This window comes from Xenopus tropicalis, chromosome 8, assembly GCF_000004195.4.
Source record: "Xenopus tropicalis strain Nigerian chromosome 8, UCB_Xtro_10.0, whole genome shotgun sequence".
Taxonomy (NCBI): Eukaryota; Metazoa; Chordata; class Amphibia; order Anura; family Pipidae; genus Xenopus; species Xenopus tropicalis.
The window spans coordinates 75,329,077-75,348,792 of NC_030684.2; the positions used below are offsets into that span (position 1 = coordinate 75,329,077).

Sequence of the window (19,716 nt, forward strand, 5' to 3'; positions counted from 1 at the left end):
AAGTATATTTTATATACTTGTAAAACAGGGTTATGCAGTGGTTAAACTATAGCGGAAGCTGACCCTTCAGGGTTGGGTGACTACTGATTATGTGTGAGGGGGGCAGGGGGCCCACAATTTATTTTTTGCAGTGAAGGCTGGGATGGAAAAGGTATGCCATTGGGGTTATGGGTTTCTATAGGACTATAAGCTGAAGCCCTACAAGGGGGGTCAATTGTGCTGAATCCTCTACAATGGTGATGCAATTTTTTTTAGTAGACAATGGCTTGAGGTTTGGAGGAGAGGTTGAATGACAAGTGATGGGGCAGAGGGATGGAAGCAGTGAGCTATACTGTGGAAAATAGGTTAGTAAGGGACCTGGGCATAGGAGAGCAAAAAAAGAGGAGAAGTGTGTTAACACAACATACTAAGAACAATTCAAACAGGAGCCAATGAATCTGTCTGTATTATGCTGGAGTGTGTGAGGAAACAAGAACCTGGAACAACATTCATACAACGCCTATATGCTCAACTGCAGCAATATGCTTAGGGGTGCAATAAGCTCCAGTCCTGTACACCCCTTAACAGTGATATGCCCCATAGTTCCAGACCAAACCCTGGACCTTTGTGGTTGATTGTATTGTACATTCACCCTGAAGAGCTGGTGTTAAAACGGGTGGGGCATGGGCCCTTATTTTGAAAAAATTATATACAAAGTTGAAAATGTTGTAAATTATTATTAAGTAGGGGCTGTTTCCCAAATTTCTCTACAGAGACCAAGAGATGAGGGAAACTTGGAAGTGAGTAGCTTGCTTATTTTGCTTCAGAAGTGTTGCACAGTAGTGATGTGCAGGCTGGCCTGAAAACTTCAGGTCAGGTGGGTTAAGGCCAGCATCCACGCAACTTTCATGGGCTGTGGGCAGGTTCACTCTGAACTTTACCATGCGCCCACTCTGCCAATGACCCTGCTATGCTTTGCTGCCATCTCCAGAGCTTGGTATTTACATATTTGTCTACATGCCCCACCCCTTTTGTGACATCAGAAGGGGGCAGACACAGGTCTATAAATTCAGAGGCTCCGCAGGTTAGGGTCAGTGTAGGTAGGATGCAGGCAGGTTAAGCTTGATTGCAGGTCAGCTTTTTGTCAAAACCACACAACTATTGCGGAGGTCAGTAGGTACCTCGGATCTGTAATGTTTTTGAAAACTGTCTTGCTAATTATAAAATATCTTTTGTACTGAAACCTGCTAAATTCCACTTTCTGACATAGCATCCTTTACACTTCAAGCCCCACTCATCTTAAAAATATGACCTTGTGGACGAGAAAACTTAAATAGTCATTTTAGTGTTGGTACATAGACCAAGTCAAATGCCTGTTTGCTATTGGGAAAGGGTTCCCTATTGTGGTTTACCATATTTTAAAATATCATATGGCTTGGTTAAACTAACGTATAGAAAAGCAGAAGCAGCACACAGAAAAGCTTAAGCATGGGGATAAATGCCTAGTGCCTTTTATTCCATGCCTCAAACAAACTTCACACTTCCTTTTTAAAGGGACAGGCTCCTGAAATGTAGTGGGCAGTTTGTTTAACACCCCATGCTTCCACTATCCTGTTTGCTGCTCCTGCTTTCCTTTATGAATTTAGTGTGTGGGTGCTGATCTCCCCAGAACTGAGCACCAGAGTGAACTCCTTGGAGAGAGTTTGGGATTGCCTCGGATTACCATATGGTTGTAAATGGAATACATGTTTAGTCCCCTGAGAGATGTTATTAGGAAATAAACTGAAGATAATTATAATGAAGATCTGCCACGTCCAAATTAAGATTTGTATTGCCATCTGTCAGCCCGAACTAAGGGGAAGGAAGAGTAGGCAGGTGCCTAGAGAGCATGTTGTTAATGTTTACCAAACTATACAAGGACCCACTCCCGACTAATATATAAAGCCTCTTCAATATACGATGTGCTGTGCAGCTGCAGTACACAACATTGTTAGCCCTGCTTCCTGGTCACCTCCATCAGTGTTCCTACACTGAAATTACTAAGCAATCTTTGCCCTTGGATGTGCGGCTGATGAGTACCTGCTGCTCAACCAGTGACTGAAGAGAACTCACTGCTTAGTTGTTACAATGTAAGAACACTGATCTAGGTGGTGAAGAGTTGAAAAAGTTTATCTTTAAAAGGGAACAGGAAAGATAAGGAGATATTTTACTAAGTAGCATGAGGAAGGAGAAGAGACTGGCACATGGGGGGAGAAGTGAGAAGAAGCAGAACATGGAACGTGAAAGGACAGCGAGAGGGCACAATGTCACAATGTCACAATGAGAGTGGCAGAAAGAAAAGAATGGCAGATAGAGAAAGGGTAATAGAAGTGATATTCATATTAAAAGGGGTAATGAAAGAATGGCATGAGGTAAAGCTTTCGAAGAATTTTGAGAATTGCATGCTAACTTAAAGAGGAAGGAAGCATACTGATAAATATGAAAATAGTACACTGGAAATGAAGGCAAAAAGGGACAGCCTAAGGATTATAAAGAAAGAGAGCAATAGACAATGAAAAGCTGAGAGGAAAAAAAAGTGCAAACATAGAAAAGAAAAATATAACTAAAGATAAAAAGGGCAGTAAAAAAAGAGAAGAAAACGAGGATAAGCTATAAGAAATTAAAAGGTTAATCCAATTTAAAAAAAAAAAAAAAAAAAGGTTTCATACATGAATACCAGTAGGAGTGGGGCTACTGGGCAGGTCTGGACTTTTAAGCCAAAATAGGCCCTGCCATTTGGAATACCAAGAGGCCCAAACATCCTCCTACCAATCCACTAAATTGCCAACCCAGGCCGGCTCAGCTACTGGGGGGTGCTCTGTTCCTTGTTTGCCTAGGGCACCAAAACAACTAGGCCCAGTACTGTACGTAACAATGCAATAGTGCCTTATGCCATATCACAAGGTTCCCAGAAATTTCACAAAACATAATTTTGGGCAAAATCCAGCATTTTCCAAATTGAAAAACAGGATCAGTAAATCACTGGATCAGTAAATAGATTTGCATTTATTGTGTGTTCAGCAAAATAGACATCTGATGCAAATTAGAAGTGCAGGCTGGTACTAACATGCCTGAGACATAAGTTTGGGTAGGAAAAGCTGAAAGAGACAGCCTCAGCTGCCCCATTCATTAAAATGGAATGTCAGCCAGTTTTGTTGCAAAGTATTTAGAAAATGGAACTTCTTAAGTAAATCATCAACAAATGTCTTACTTGGAATACTGAGCATTGCTTACATTTAGTTAAAGCAAATATAATACTTCATACAGATGCTAACTGGTCCCTAAATTTGTACCCACAGCATTTCCAGTTCATGCCTCATAAAAAGGTGTAAATGAACAGTAAATGTAAAATACAAAATCTATAAGATGCCCAACAGTAACATGAGATTGTCAGAAAAGAATATATTAGAAAGCTCTGATAACAAATGAGAGTCAAGTACCATAACAGGCACTGCATACACTTCTTATAGTAAAGCAAGCGCTTTGCCATTTCATATCAGCTTCCTACCCTTGGCTAAGAACTTGCTTCTGCTTTACTAAAACAACTGTGCGCAGTTGATGCTGTAATAGCAACACCTAGCTTAATATCCAGGGAACAACAGCAACCAGAAAATTTCCATCAAGGAGTGTGTGTTGGGTATACCATATAACTAGCAATTCACAAGGCCAGTTTTCCAATTCACTTTAACCTCCCGCCATTACATATCAGACTAAATGGGCCTCTATAAGCAAATACATTGCAATATACTAAATAGCAAGGTGGTAAGCCTTGTGCTTTTTATTTTGTGTTTATCTGCCCTTTAAAGAAACTGAATGGGCAGTGGCAATGTAGTGAATAGTCTGGTCTGTTGTCAGAGTGAAGAGTTAGTAGACATAGCAGAGGCACTGCAATAAACATTCTTTGTTCTTACACTGCAAGACAATCAACTGAATCCCACACATCAAATTCCAATATTGGAGTGATAACCAAGAGAGTCTGGTCAAGCAAAATCATCAAAGAGCACATATAAGCGGGTTTCTGAATGACCCTGTCCTCCAATTTAACTCATTCAATGCTAAAATTCACAGAGAATTTACAAAAAATACTTTCATGGCAAATGTGTCATTCATATAGAATACTAACTATCTGTTTCCTTTCAGCCTTTTATAACCAGTTTCCACCAAGGACTTACGCACAACTGATTCCGATCTGAGGAAGTTGATGAATGAGACTCTTTAATTTTGTTTTAAAAAACAGGCTTGTGCTGCAAGTTTGCTGTGTCCATCTATGTCTGATTCTTTAGATTTTCAAAGAAGTAAATGGATCTATTTTTCATCAACTTGGCAGAACTAACTTACTCAGACCTGAATCAGTCTGTGTGTGAAAGAGGCCTGAATGAAGTAAGGAAATATTCTATTATAAAAAAATATCACTCTATTTTTGAAGCCATTCTCCAATATAAATTCACAGTGAAACCAAGCTGATAACTAGGCTACTGAGATGAGGCAGAAGTTAGGTTTGGAGGGCAAACAAACTTCATATTAAGTCACATTGTAAAAGCTACCACCATCCTCACCCAGATTCTGGACCCACAGCAGAATATTCTGCACCAAATCTTTCAGCAAAATAACCTGTTTTGCACTATTATACTGAAATTGCACACCTGGGCCCCTTACACAATTGAGCCTCCCAGCATTTGCTGGGTCTGCTACTACTATATTCTTAAATATGACTGACTTTACTCTTCACAAGCCCAAATTTAACACTCATCTTCGCCAAGCAACTCGAAAGGGTTAATGTCAGTGACTTTGTTTTTGTTGCCCCTTTTATGCTGAGACTGTGTGGGGTCCTCTTCTTCATCTTCCTCTTCATCAGCATCACGATCTTGTTCTTCTTCTTCTTCACCTGAGCTGGAGATCTCCTCCTCTTCCTCTTCTCGACCAGATGAAGGGTCATTATTGGCCTGACCTTGGGCTTGGGAATGGACAGCCATTTCCTTGGTTTCGGGATGCTGTTGCCAGGCCTCTGAAACAATATGTAGAGATCATTATGGAATAGTACTCAGTGCCTCAATCAGTTGACTGAACACTGCTAATTTAGAAGAGAAAAGAAAAGTTCTATGCAAGTCAATGATTACTTCAGTATAGGAGCTTAAAGTAAATCCCATCATGTCTGAGAGCACCATGCTGCTAAACACAAGGAAAGGGAAGCACAAGAATAGAAAAGGCAAAAACTGGAGCAACAGTACTGCAGGACAGAAATAGGAACAAGTTTATAAACTTGCTGCATGACAATTTTATGTCACAGGTTGTTGAGGATCCAACCAGAAACCATGCTGTACTGCATCTAGTGACCTCTAATGACCCAGAATGCATAGCAAATGTGCAAGTGGTTGAACTCCTAGGTAATAGTGACCATAATGTCATTTCATTTGATGTTTGGTGCAAAAAACAAATAGAAACGGGGGAAAAAAAAAAAACAATTTCAAAAAAGCACATTTTAACTTAAGGGCTGTCCTTCAGAACATTATATTATTATATAATGGTTGTCATTCTAAATGATATAAAATATTTACTGTTCTCAATTTATTCCCCTAAGAAGTTAATGCAGAAGTACTGAAAAAAATCACCCTATGGGGCCTAATTCAAAAGCAAAGAAGTTATGGAAAAAAGGAAAGCATTTTAAAACTACAAGTCAGAGGGGATAGAAGATGCATTTAACGAATATGAACACTACAAAAAAAGTTGAAAGCAGTAATCTGAAAGGTAAAGATAGAAGAGGAGGAGCACATTGAGGCAAAGGCTAAGACTAAACACCAAAAGTTTTTTGTCATTTTAAATGATATAAAATATTTACTGTTCTCAATTTATTCCCCTAATAAGTAAATGTAGAAGTATTAAAAAAAAATCATCCTATGGGGCCTAATTCAAAAGCAAAGAAGTTATGGAAAAAAAGGAAAGCAGGGATAGAAGATGCATTTAACAAATATAACCACTACAAAAAAAAGTTGTAAAGCACATTGAGGCAAAGGCTAAAACTAAACACCAAAAGTTTTGAAAGCATATTAATAGTAGAAAGGTGTGAGTTGAGAGTGTTTAGGCTGCTTTAAATTATGGTAAAAATATGGTTGTAATGGGTACTAAATCAGTTCTTTTCTTCAGTGTATACAATAAAGGTGCCAGAGCTCCAAGATTCACCCTGCACTGTTGGCTCACTTCAGTCTAGTCAGTGGTTGATGCAAGATATTAAATGTAATGTGAACAAGGCACCAGGGCCAGATGGAATACACCCTCGGGTACCTCAAGAGCTTAGTTCGGTTTTAGCCAGGCCTTTACATCAGATTTTCTCAGACTCACTTTTATCTGGTATGGTACCAATGGATTAGAGGAAAGCGGATGTAATTATTATATTTAAAAAGGGATTACAATCTTAGTCTGGCAGTTATTGGCCAGCAAATTTGCAATCCGTGGTGGGCTGGTTATTTGAAGGATTGTTAGGGATCACATTCAAAATTATGTTCTGGAGAATGGCATTATGAGCAGTAATCAGCATGGCTTTATGAAGGTTAGGGCTTTTCAGACAAATATGATAGCTTTCTATGAAGAGGTTAGTAAAAAGCTGGGCAGTGGGGGGTGCAGTAGATATGGTTTATTTTATCAAAGCGTTTGATTCAGTGTCCCACAAATTAATGCTTTTTAAATGAAGGTCTGTTGAAGTTGTTTGCACATGGATAGAAAACTGGCTACAGGATTGGGTACAGAGGGTGGTTGTAAATGGTACATTCTCTACTTGGAGTAAGGTTCTTAGTTGGGTCTTATATGTGGCCCACTTTTATTTAACCTGTTCATTTATGACTTTGGGGAGGGTATTAAGTAATATTTCAGCGTTTGCAGATTAACTCCATCCAGGATGCGACATCTTCATTTTTACAGAGCGCTGATAAAGCCCCATCTAAAATTGATATATATCAAAATATATATATATCAAAATTACTTTATGACTGGCACGCCATATGTAAAAAATCACAACTTTATTGTGAACACATTGCACAAAATTAGTCCTCAACAGGACCTTTTTAAAAGGAAAGTTTTTTTTTTTTTTTTTTGAGAGCTCTGAAGTTGTGGAATTCTTTCCCTGAATTAGTCGTACTGGTTGATATAGATAGCTTCAATAAGGGGTTAGATGGCTTTTTAGCAATACAGGATTATTGAAAATAGCTCATTGCACAAGTTGAACCAGGGACTTGTCCGACTGCCATCTTCATGTCAGGAATTAATTTTTCTCCTTTGGTGACAAATTAGAGAGGCTTTAAATGGGTTGGCCTTCCTCTGGATCAACTAGCAGTTAGGCAGGTTTCATTTAGACATAAAAGGTTGAACTTGATGGACGTGTGCCATTTTTTAACCTAATGTACTATGTTACAAGCAAGAAGGATAGTGGTGGAGGTGGGGTTTAAAAGCATAAAGAAAAAAATTAGAAACTGTAAGCAGTATAGACTTTACCCTTTTGCACAGAGTATCCCGGTGGCCTCATGCACAAGCAGAGACGCCCATCGACAGCAAGACGCAGCAGACTGTTAGCAGCCCGGTATGTGTCACTGCGTGAGGCCTTCGCTGTTTTGTAGCCACGTTTATCTGCCCAGGCTTAAAAAAGAAAAAATGATGAGTGTAAAAAAAAGTCCCAAGCGTGACATTGCCATTTTTATTCACTGAGTAAAGAGCCACACCTTCACAGATGCTCCATGCTGTCCAGCCTCCCTCTACCCCACTTGGCTGGGGTAATTTAAGTAGTTGAGGAACAGGTATACGACAGGAGAGGTAACCAACAGAGGTATATGGTTCCTGAATCTGAGCAATTGGGTATATACCTGCAAGGATCTAGAAAAAAATGAATTAAAGTGTGGGGGAGTCAGTATGAGGAAATGTATTGTAAACATAAATGCAAAAAATTGTAAGAGCTTATCTCTTAATGAATGTAAAAAAAACAAAAAAAAGAACAAAAGGTGCTGCTACTACTGAGTTAAAAATAAAAAGAACAAATGTGGTTGTTTTTCTCAAGCTAGTTTTACCTTCTGTGCTGCATTAGTGCAGCCCTTATCCTCCAACCCCCAGAACAGGCACATTTTTATAGTGAACTGCTGTGAGGGGGGGCAAGTTGCAAATTAATGAACATACAAACCAGCACCCTCCCCCCTGTGAGTTCAATGAATAGGGCTTGTACTGAACATACTTTTTGCATATTGTTTAATCATACGCACAAAGTTTCCTCCTGTAGGTAACTTCGTGCGACAGAAACCGAAGCGACGCAAAGGGCTTTCCACTGGCGACTTATATTGTTGCTTGTGGAAACCCTTTTCGGAGCGGGTACTTGCACACGATAGCAGCAATCTATCAAAGGTGAGTAAGTTGCTCCGTGGGTGCTTGCCCTAAAAGTATGTTCAGAACAAGCCCTATTCACTGGACATACGTTCAATAAGACGGTAACAGTCACTGGATTAATACTGTATTACGAGCATTAGTAACTGCAGCTTTAGTTTTTAAGAGAGCATATATGGAATTCTGTTGATCCATTGCACAGAGCACCAGGCAGAATTATTTAAAACATAGGTAGTCCTTTATTGTTCCTATTAAAAACATCAAAGGCATGGAGGTTTCACAGGTATTCCCTGGTAACCTTGATTGGTAGGCTTTATGCGTTTTGTTGCAGTCTGCCACTTTCTCAAAAGCTTGAAATGCATCAAGCCTATGTTTACCAGAGAATGCCTGTGAAACTTCCATGCCTTTGATGTCTTTAATATGCCTGCCTGATGATGCCTTCCCAGGGCCGAATCACATGTTACAGTAAGCTAACAGGCAGAAACAGGTGAGTGCTTTTGGTTTTGTCATACATAAAACATTCATGCACGCCCAGGCTCTACTTGCTCTTTCATATAACCCTTTACCGTTATAATTCTTGCTCTGAGCGTCACCATTTTTGTCTAATATGATCCATTTCCAAAAGTGTTGTGTTTGTTTAAGGAAAGCTTCTAGCATACTGCACATACCTGCTGTTGCCGGTCAATCAGTGATGGAAAGATTAGTCCAGGACAGTCACAAAGCCGCACTGTAGGTGTAAGGTAATATGTCTGGAAGTATTTGGTGTGTCCTGGAGTCCTCGAGACACTTACAATCTTCTTGCCAACCAGCCCATTAATTAATGATGACTTGCCCACATTTGGGAATCCTGTAAATTTAAGCCGAGATTAGGAGACAAGATTCTTTGCCCAAAGGTATCGAAAATGTAGCAGAGAACTTTATAGAAGTTAAAGGATCAGTCGTGGGGAATTATAATTCAAAATAGCAATAGTACTGGCCATGCTAGACAGACTGTCCCATCTTCATCCCATTCAATGACACTCTCACCTACACAGCCGATGCTTAGTACCCCATCTTTATACAGCTCACTGCTAGGAGCCCCCAGTTCAGCATCAGTGATTTGATGGGAGACAACAGCATTCAGCTCATCTGTCTCTTCATCCTGTGTCCCCTCCTCACTGGCAGGGTTACACAGTGCTGCAGAATCTCTCTCTATCTTCTCTCTCCAGCTTGTCAGGTCAACTGATGAAACCATAAATGTACAGCAAACAGAAACAAAAAAAAATATTTAGTTTAGTTATATTTGTAGATACTGTTGATTGTTTCATGTGGTTAAATGGTTGGTAAAAGTACATAAGTACATTTCCTAAACGTGTTACTGGATTCATACATTTTTTCAATCTCAGCACAGAGTGCCTTGCATGACCATCTCAAGTCTTTTGTTTAACCACGCAAAAAATCCTACAGTGACCGATACCCTGTCTTTAAAGGGCTTCTCATCAAATCAGGTTGTGTGTAGGTAAATGCAATGATATACTCTTTAATTCTCCTGTTGGCAAGGGTACAAAACAAACAAACCTTTGAATAATGTGACTGACCACACAGATATGCCAGAAGTGGACCATATTAATGGGTCCAAAAAAATGGCTAGTACGACACCAGATATCAGTTAGTTAGAACATGGTTTTGTAATAATAATAATAATAACAATAATAATAAGGCACTCAAAGCAAGGCAATAACCTACTCCTTTAGTAAACAAGAAAATCCAAGTGTCAAAATATACAGTTTCCTAACATAAGAGTGGAACAACACAGCAGAAAAAAAACTGCACACTGATTAAATTAATGAATGCCTTAGGAGGGTGAATGTTATAGACATGGTGGAATAAGCTACCAACTCAGTGTAGAGTTGCTCATGGGCATCCACAAATAAGAAGGGGGGGGGGGGGCATTGAAAAGGAAATCATTTTAAAAATTAGAATTATTTGATAAAAAATGAGTCCCCATAATTTGCAACCTTCTGGATACCTGTACTGCATAAGGAGAGCTGAAAGTTTTATTTTGTTATTTGATTAAGTACAATTTCAACCATGAAAAATTCCAGCAGGAAAAAAAAAAGAAACTTTTTCCAACAATATTGCTACTCTAACAGTTCTACTAATTGAAGAGGAAAGAGCATGAAAACCAATAAAAAAAAAAAAAAAAAAAAAAAAAAAAGAAGACCTTGTTCCTTTTACCTTTCTCAGCTGTAATAACCTCACAGGCTCGCAGAAGCTGACTGGGTCCCAGGGCTGAGCTCCACACCCTGCGCTTCCTCCTGCGTTTCTTAAAAACTGAACGAAAAAAAACAGACAACATAATAACAGCATAACAAAAGGAAACAAACTACATAGATATATGAAATGATGCAGTGTAACAACCACATTTTAAAACGGTTTGTTAAAGATAGTAAATGCGTGGCTTCTTATCGTGCATACAAACATCCTATAGGTACCTGCAGAGGGGTCCTGTTCCTCCTCAGGATGCCGGGGGTATGAAGTGAAACACACCACATGGACCTTAGGGAACTTGGCCTGAAAATAATGCTTCCAGGCAACTACCAGAGAGGGAGGTGCTAAATCTGTTTTATTAAGAACCAGGATGAGAGATCTTCCTAATTCCTGGGTCACATAGTCGTAAAGGGCAGGAGAAAAATGTAGAACCTGAAACAAGCAACTAGTATCACTAAAAAGCACAGGCTACAGGACACTTATAAATCAACTGTGACTTTCATCTGAACAAATTTGAACATAAAAAAAAGTACAGGTACAGGCTGTATTCCACTTCAACACCTCAAGACAGCCTCCTGCTTTTAGTGCCGATGCAATAAAAGCAACATTTTTTTACAGAGACAGAGAGAAGTATGATATGGATATTCTTAGCATTATATACAGAGGATGTGTTACTAACAATTATCACACACTGAGGAATGGAGGATATGATGTTTACATACAGAGATGTGATACTGACACAATCATTATACAGAGAGGGATAGAGGTTGTAATACAGGTATGGGACCTGTTATCCAGAATGCTCGGGACCTGGTGTTTTCTGGATATTTCCAGTAATATGGATCTCCTTATCTTAAGTCTAATAAAAATTAATCGAAATATTAAATAAACCCAACAGGATTGTTTGCCTCTAATAAGGATTCATTATATCTTAGTTGGGATCAAGTACAAGGTACTAGTAATGTGCGGGTCAAGTTTTTCTTGACCGGCACCCAACTGACCCACCCACTCCCATCCCGAACCCTACCCAACTCAGCTAGCCACATGTATTTATAGACCTGCGCCCGCCCCGCCTGCCGCAGGCACATACCTATAAATTGGAGAGCCGGAACCAGGAAGCCGGCAGTGTAAGGTCACAGGTGGGGAGGGCAAGCAGAGGAGCTCGACCCGAAGCTGCCTGTAACCTGAAAATGTAGTGCGAAGGTTGGCCCACATCACTACAAGGTACTGTTTTATTATTACAGAGAAAAAGGAAATCATTTTAAAAAATTGTACCCGTTTGGTTAAAATGGAGTCTATGGGAGATGGCCTTCCTTCCTGTAATTTGGAGCTTTTTGGATAACAGGTTTACAAATAACGTATCCCATACCAGTACAGCTATTTTAATAATAAATATTAATGCTTGTTGCCACTTTATATAACAAATTATGGGAAAGCACTTGCTGTGACAAAATACTACATATTTTCAGTGTATTAAAATTTCTCTTTGACAAAAGAAAGGGGACCTAAAAGTATAAAGGGAAACGGTGGAGAATTAGCTTGTCTGCTCTAATTTGTTACCAATTGTAAAAAACTAGCAATGAAGAATAGAGCAAAATGCTGGACCTAAACACCATAGATACAGAGTATTAGATGGTTACACAATCCAAAAACTGGAATACAAGTAACCTACAAAGTATCAAGTCCATAAACTGAAAGTATATTCTGTATAGAAACATGGCAAGAAAACTTTCATAGGCAATATGGACACTACCATATTTATACTCATTTACTTGAAGAAATGAGCAACATGCCATCTTTCCAAAAAATGATGACTGAATCCTGGGATTCCCATGAAAACAGTTTGAAACATTGACATCATGCAACACACATTTTAATCACAGAGATTCACAGTGCTGTCCAACTTCTGTGGTACCGAGGGCTGAAATTATTCTGGCCTACATGGTGGAGGGTCAATAATGGAAGACAGTTTTGACCACTTTCCTTTTTTTAAACCACACCCACTTCAAACCACAGATGTTATCACAAGAGCTTTTAAGATGATACCCACATGTAAACCCCACAACCAAAAATTTAATCAGTGATCAGCCTCTTTCAAATCTTTCAATACCTGCCACACTGGTTGTCCAGAGGTTAAAAGTAAGGCTGCAACATCTCCTTAATCACTTAGGGGCGTATTTATTATGCTGCGTAAAACCAATTCGCTGTAACCCACTCGGCCCCCTCCCTCGGGAATTTGCTTTGGCTGTTGGCTTGTGGGTATGCTCAGTTGTTCTAAGCGGAGATTACTAAACACCCCCCCAGTCTAGCAGCCAGTAAAGAGATGGCATTGCTGGTTCCCAGAGAAACTAAGCTCTAGCTGTCTGCTTCAATTTTTTTCTCCCAACCAACTCTCCTGAGCTCAGCTCAAACAAACCAGAACTTTTATCAGAGACAGTTCTGCCTGTGTGAGCCTGTATTCTTGATAAAATGTATGCTGCATAAGGGTCTGTGTGTATACTATTTGCAGATTTAAATGTACCTGAGGAAACATGGCCACCGGGTGAAAGCTGCTATTTGCTTTAGGAACATGTGATGGTGCTGGCAAGTGGAGGGGATATATGCAGTACAAATGATGCCATTTGGGTAGGGGAGACGTGCCCAACTGATATACAATGTAGGCTTTACAAGTCCTTTAATGGTTGGTGCTCACTGCAGGGATATCACCCTTCATTCATTTGTGAAAGAAGCTTATTTTGTTGTATTAAGACATACCCATTAATCCATATGCCTCCTCCTCCCCTGTGTACAGCACAGCAACACCCAGCACATAATTACACACCTTAGGGACCATATAATTACTATTATTTGTATTGCATATATCCCATCCACTTGCCAGCATCAGATAAAAAGCCCCAATAAGATGGGATTTTACTGACAAACACAAGATCCAAAACCCTCCTGCAAGCTGCAGTCATAGTGGTATATTTATCATGCTGTGTAAAAAGTGGAGTGAAGCATTACTGGTGATGTTGCCCAGGTCAACCAATCAGCAATTAGATTTCAACTGAAAATCAAAGCAAAGCATCTGATTGGCTACTATAAACAACATCACAGGTGATGTTTACTCCACTTTTTACACAGCATGATAAATATACCCCTTAGTTCCTTACTTTCTATGAAACCATCACCAGTTCTTTCACATTCTCATGTATGTAGGCAACATTTTACTCTTTACTATATATGCATTTTGCCCATTGAGAATAAAGTACAGGCCCAAGTGACTCTTTGTCACTCTGAGCAACAGCAGTAAATAGCTGCTGTAAGTCTATGGAGCAAGAGTGAGCTACAGGCAAGTCTAATACTTATCAGACATTTTGCCAATAGTAGCAAGAGCTATTAAAAATGTTTATTATGCATGGGTGTAAATAATGAGGGGGTGCTAGAACTGCAGGGAGCACAGAGGGATTAATTTCAGGGAGCAAAAAAGAAAAATTTTACATAAAATGTGTCCGACATTATTATTTTTTTTTTTTAATTAAATTAAGGTATATTTTGCCCATTCTTCTTGCCATATAGCATCTGTGTCCTCCAACTAGATGTATGTTTAACATGAATAAATACTTACAGGATGTCTAATGTCTGTGATTAACAGGATTATATCAGACATCTCTAAAACCCGCCATAGCTGACGCCATGTCTACAAAACAAGAAAAAAAATAAAATATGGGGTTACAGAAAGGAATGTAACAGACAAATACTGAGCATAGAAAGAACAAATTATTATAGCTCAGAAGACAATGGCTTGCTTGGCCCATGGATATTTTCACAATGGCTGGCTATGGGTTTGTGTTATACCTCTAAATTGTGATCAAAGTAACTTAGTTCTCGTGGGTTGTGACTTTCATAGATCTTCTGCAGGTATTCCTTAAAAGCTTTCTCTTCACGGGACTGCACTGCCTCTTTGCTCATCTCATAAGTCCAAGCTGGTCGCTTAGGAAAGTCTAGCACTGATGGGGAAAAAAAAAAAAAAAAGTAGCAAAATGATACTGCATTTTGTTTCCTAAAAGGCATGGCACTGTCCAGCATTTTTAGCCAATCTTTATAAATATCCTGATTAAATGGTTTCCAGCATTTGCAACCATTGCAGGTATAGGTGGGTTGTAGGTCAGACTGGACTAATACACTTTTCCTCTGCTCCCGAAGTTTCCCTGTCTTGGAACCCAAGGTGCATGCAGAAGTAGCGTACAGAGTAGGATGATGGGTACAGCGTGTGTGTGGGCCCTACAAAAGCAACATCTTGTAGGTTAGGGTTGGGTGCAGGTTGTGTTTTTCCTGACCCCACACATCACTTGAAACTGCAGATACAATTCTTGACACAAAATACTAAATGGTAAACTTCACTTTGTGTAGTAGCTAGCTGCTCTGTAATTGGACATTTCACAGAAAGTTTGTGAATCCCATGTGTCCTGGCCAATCAGTGAGCAGTTTTCTTATGCTTTAAGTGAAGTTTGCAACCAAGTAAATTGTTACTGAAATTAAATTTGCTTGGTGGGCGATTCAAATAGCGGTTTGTCAGCTGACAGTTTTCTTCCGCTGCCATTCTCAGACAGGTCTGTTTAAGATTACATGTTGTTCTTTGTGCTGCTAAGTATAAGGCATTACAAGGTTATATTGTGAGTTATAAGGTTTGGCAGCTCATGTTTTTGAATTATTAAAAAAATAAACAATTAAAAAAAAACTAACCTGAGCCTGGTCTGTAGATTTGATCTATGTGAACTTCCAGTTCAGACTCTGGAACTGGCTCAAGGATTTTCTCCAGCGCTATTTTCTTCCTCTGTTCAATTTCCTCTTTGGTCTCCTTTTCAAAATAAAGTCTATATCTGTAAAACATTGGGGTTACATTTGTTACACTGTAGCCACAGAAAAAGTACTAACGCAGTACAAAGGTAATAGAATGTGGGGTGCCACATTAGGGTGCCTTAAGCAACCTGTTTAAGTAGTCCAAAAACATGAAACTAAAGTATTTGAAACCACCCCCCCTCCCATCCATAAACTTGTCTGCCAGTACTTGCCAGAGTACTGCTGCCTGGAAAATCAAACTAAATTGTTTGCAGACAACTATTAATATTATCTCGGTCATGCAATCCCAATACAAATTTATGAAGGGGTGTGGTTATAGGCATTTGGGAACTGACTTGTTGAGTTTAAAAATACGGTATCCCATAAACATTTACCCTAAATAAAGCAGAAATTCCTCAAACTCTTGGGATGTTACCCTTAACCCTAGGCACAACGGCAGTAGACAGAAGACAAATCAGGTTTACATTTAATTAAACTATTATTTATTAAGCTGGATACATCAGGAACTATAGAAGTATTTAATTAAGTAAACTCATTATAAGCCAAGAAGGCCTCACCAAATGAAGGATGGCAGACTGGATGACATCCATCAAATACAAAAACATTACACTGCTACCATCATGATAAATAACTGCTGACCTATTCAAAAATGTAAATTTCTAGACATTAAAGTGAGCACTACTCAAAAAAAACCACCCTAAAAGTGGCCACACACGTGGCGATTTGCGATCTTTCGTGCAACCATCGGTCGCACATAAGATCGTTCCAATCCGCCACTAACGTTCAGGGCTATAACAGCAGATAAGGAGGTAAAAACAATAGGATTACCTCCTTCTGCCGATTCAGCCCTGAAGGCAGATTTTGCTCAGGCGCCTTCTATGGCACCCAATCAAAATCTTTTAACCCGCCCAATCGGCGAGATGACCGATATCAGCAGCCTCCTGCGATATCGGTCGACTCGCCGACTTGCCATACACGCACCAGATATCGTACGAAACGAGGTTTCGTATGATATTATCGGTGCGTGTATGGCCAGCTTTAGCCTATGCCAAAAGGGGCAAATTCTCAGCCTGCAGATTACCACAGACAGAGAATCTGTCCCTATGCACAAAAAAAACTTACTGGAGTTGTACACAGTCATTGTAAGTACAGGGGTGAACTGGGTGATTTCTTTATTTTTACATGGACTACCTGGGGCTACTGGTGCAGCACAATGCAAGTCAGCAGCCATGCAGTTATCCCTGTATTAAAAGTAATGAAGACAACTGAATTAACCTTTGCCCCCAAGCTGTTGCTGAACTATTACAATTATACTAATGGCACAATTTAGGATTAGGATGTATAACACTACAGTAATTTACAACTACAACTGCAGTGTGCAAAGTGAAATTTTGCCCGCAAGTCACCATGTCTTTTACCCACAATGCAGAGTTTCCCCCCACAATTCCAGTGTAATTGTGTAATTCCAGTTTACTGCTATTGCATTACTTTCTTTTAGGTGACTAACAAACAGAACATTTAAAATGGTGGGTTAAAGGGGACCTGTTACCCTAAGAAATTATTTCAAATCATATTGTATTTTGCTAGTTGGGCAAAATAAATTTTACTTAGAGTATTTAAATATTGTTTCTATTCTTCTTTTGGAATCTAAAATCACAGCAAGCAGTTGGCAGCAATTTTGTGGAAGCTGTTGTCATGGCAAATATTGCAACATCCCAAAATAATTGAATGCGCCAGACACACGTTCCCATACAAAGGCTACAAAATTTGTAGACAGTGGGAAGGGAGGTGGAATGCGAGTAGAAAAATTACATCTAGGAAGTGCAGAAACGTAAGTTAAAGTGTTTCCTGTACCTGAGGCATAGAGGTGGGGCAGGCAATATATCACTGACAGGTGAGATTTTCAAATTCCTTTATAACAGTAATGGATGTTTTAGTAAATAAAAGAGTTTGAGTTTCATGTTTCATTTGCAAAAAAATGTAATTGTACAGCTTTTTATGACTGGGTGACAGGTCCCCTTTAAGGCAAAAGTTACTGTTTTAAAGAAAGTTTGAAAGATAGTTTTGAGGATGTATTTGAATGGAATATAAAATCATCTTTTAATTTACAGACTGGCAAATGAACAGCTATACATATGGCCAAAGGTAATACATTAAATGAATGCCGGGGATAGAAAAGGACATATTTATAATTAGCACATTAAAAAAGACAGAATGTAAATCCAGTTTCAGCACAATACCGCCTCCACATTTTATATTTGTGAATTACTCTTAATGACCATAGAAATAATGCTCCCATAAAAGATTAAATATATACATATGTATATATAAGGGTCTGCACTCAGGCTGCAAACTTTAGAAGGCCCTTGGTTAAAAGTAGAAAATATATGAAATGATGGACCTGCACACTTAAAAAATAAGCAATTCTCCTGCTGTAACATGCCCATAAGCCTCTGGGAAACCCAGTCAAGACCCTATATCAACAGAATATGTTTGTAACTCCCACAGACCTGTTTGGGTCATAATTTCTCTCTCCTGGTTTAAATATCTGGGGCTGTTGATTAACACGTCTCAGTTGGGGTCTGAGACTCTCACTGTCTGAAGTATCCGTGTTTTCCTCCCAACGCTCTCTGCTTCCACTTCGACTGTTCGATTCAGCCCTGCCTTGCTCTGATGGACCTGACAGGACAGAAGAAGAGGTCAGTACAGAACCAGCACCATGATATGCCTGCCCATTTTTTTAAACTTTTTTGCCCCTGATGAAGACCCTTCATTGGGTTGAAACACGTTGGGCTGTATTTTCTATGTTTTGTATTTAATAAAAGATTTTTTTATTTTGTACTTTTTAAATGTGCAGACACTTTTTTGCTTTTATGATTAGTTTTGGAGTTGCTGAATGGACTTTCTCCAGTGTACTGCACCTGTATCATTATTGAGGTTCTGGTAAGGTGTGCGCTCTGATACTTTGTACTATTAGGACAGAAGAAGAGGTCAGTACAGAACCAGCACCATGCACATATGCCTGGCAATTACGTAAATGTGTTTTTTTCAATTCAGCTAGTAGAGATTTTGCTCCAAAGCAAATATAACCTTATATAAAGAATGCTTATCTTTAAAGTTGAATAGATCATTATGTAAAATATGGGGTGATGCACCCACTGCAACAGATCTAAAATATAATTACTGATTTATTAAAGTCAAAACAAACAAAAATGCCAAACAACAAAAAGTAGACCATCCCTTGTTTTCAAAAGTAAAGCTATGTATACAGACGCAAAAGGAAAACTCACCTCTTTTTCGCTCTCTTTTATCCTGAAGTTGTTTTTTCTTCTGCTTGTTACTAAATGGCTTTTTTCTAGGCATGTTGATTATATTTAAGCCTGGAGGGAGCTACTCTAGGGACAATCTAGTATTTAAGATGCCTTACTAAAGTTGCAAATAGCTGTCTGAAAAGCACCACTTTGTTGACTGCCTTCTATATACCTTCTAATACTAGTACAGATTTTTACGACATTCTCGAAGGATATGATAATGTGTGCATCATACTTTTAGCCCACATCCTCATGAAACCTCACAGTCCATGCCCATTAAGTGCCATAGAATCTTTGAAAAAGCTTGTCCTCTATTTCCTTTCACCTACTAACAAATTAATTCAAATTTTCTTAATTGTTATGTTGCAGACCACTCAACAAAACAGCTTTGCCGCGATACTTGTTTCCCTTTTAAAATGCCCTCTCATCACATGAATTTGCCTTCTAGCCCAAGTTATATTTAAAACGTCGGCCGCATTTTAAGTACTAAATACAATTATTCTAAGCGTCTACAAGAGAAAAAATAAAATATTGCAGTATTCGGTAAAGGTTTACTAGAGATACATGACACAATGTGCCTCTGTATGCCCTGTTGACGGGCAACCCTCCCCTGACTTCCACGCCTCGCTGTCCTGACAGGAGTGCCCAATCGCAGCAAACACTATGCGTCAACCCGCCTCCCAACTACAGAAATACCCAATCAAAAGCAGAAAATAATCCCGTGATGCGTTTCAATCTTGTGATGCGTTTATGACCAATAAGAAGTAAGAATTTCGAACCAAGACTCGATTCCACTGCAAAGTTTCTCCCAAAGGAAATTGCGTTCCACACTCTGGACCAATAACAGGAAAAATTATGCATATCCGTTTGGTGAAAAAACATAACCAATCATAAAGCTCTTTACATCCAACCATGTTGCTCTTGCCCTACTTTAAACCAA

At 39.1% G+C, this 19,716-nt stretch overlaps 1 protein-coding gene across 1 annotated transcript; it reads right to left on the bottom strand.

Moving 5' to 3' along the window:
• Positions 1-3,005: 3,005 nt before the first annotated feature.
• gnl1 (G protein nucleolar 1 (putative)) lies at positions 3,006-18,899 on the bottom strand. Its single transcript, NM_001078973.1, has 12 exons — positions 18,756-18,899; positions 17,976-18,144; positions 15,349-15,485; positions 14,461-14,612; positions 14,231-14,302; positions 10,848-11,055; positions 10,591-10,686; positions 9,400-9,594; positions 9,042-9,220; positions 7,725-7,875; positions 7,501-7,641; positions 3,006-5,023 (listed from the first exon to the last, which is right to left on the bottom strand). Exons 1-12 carry the CDS (start codon positions 18,826-18,828, stop codon positions 4,758-4,760), a joined length of 1,839 nt encoding a protein of 612 aa, NP_001072441.1. The 5' UTR covers positions 18,829-18,899; the 3' UTR covers positions 3,006-4,757.
• Positions 18,900-19,716: the final 817 nt, after the last annotated feature.

Coding starts and splice junctions, on each gene's coding strand:
- gnl1 (NM_001078973.1), bottom strand. CDS start 18,828: ATGCCTAGAAAAAAGCCATTTAGTAACAAGCAGAAGAAAAAACAACTT. Junction 14,303..14,460: donor ACTTTGATCACAATTTAGAG/GTATAACACAAA, acceptor CTTGTTTTGTAG/ACATGGCGTCAGCTATGGCG. Junction 9,221..9,399: donor ACTAAGCATCGGCTGTGTAG/GTGAGAGTGTCA, acceptor TTAAATTTACAG/GATTCCCAAATGTGGGCAAG.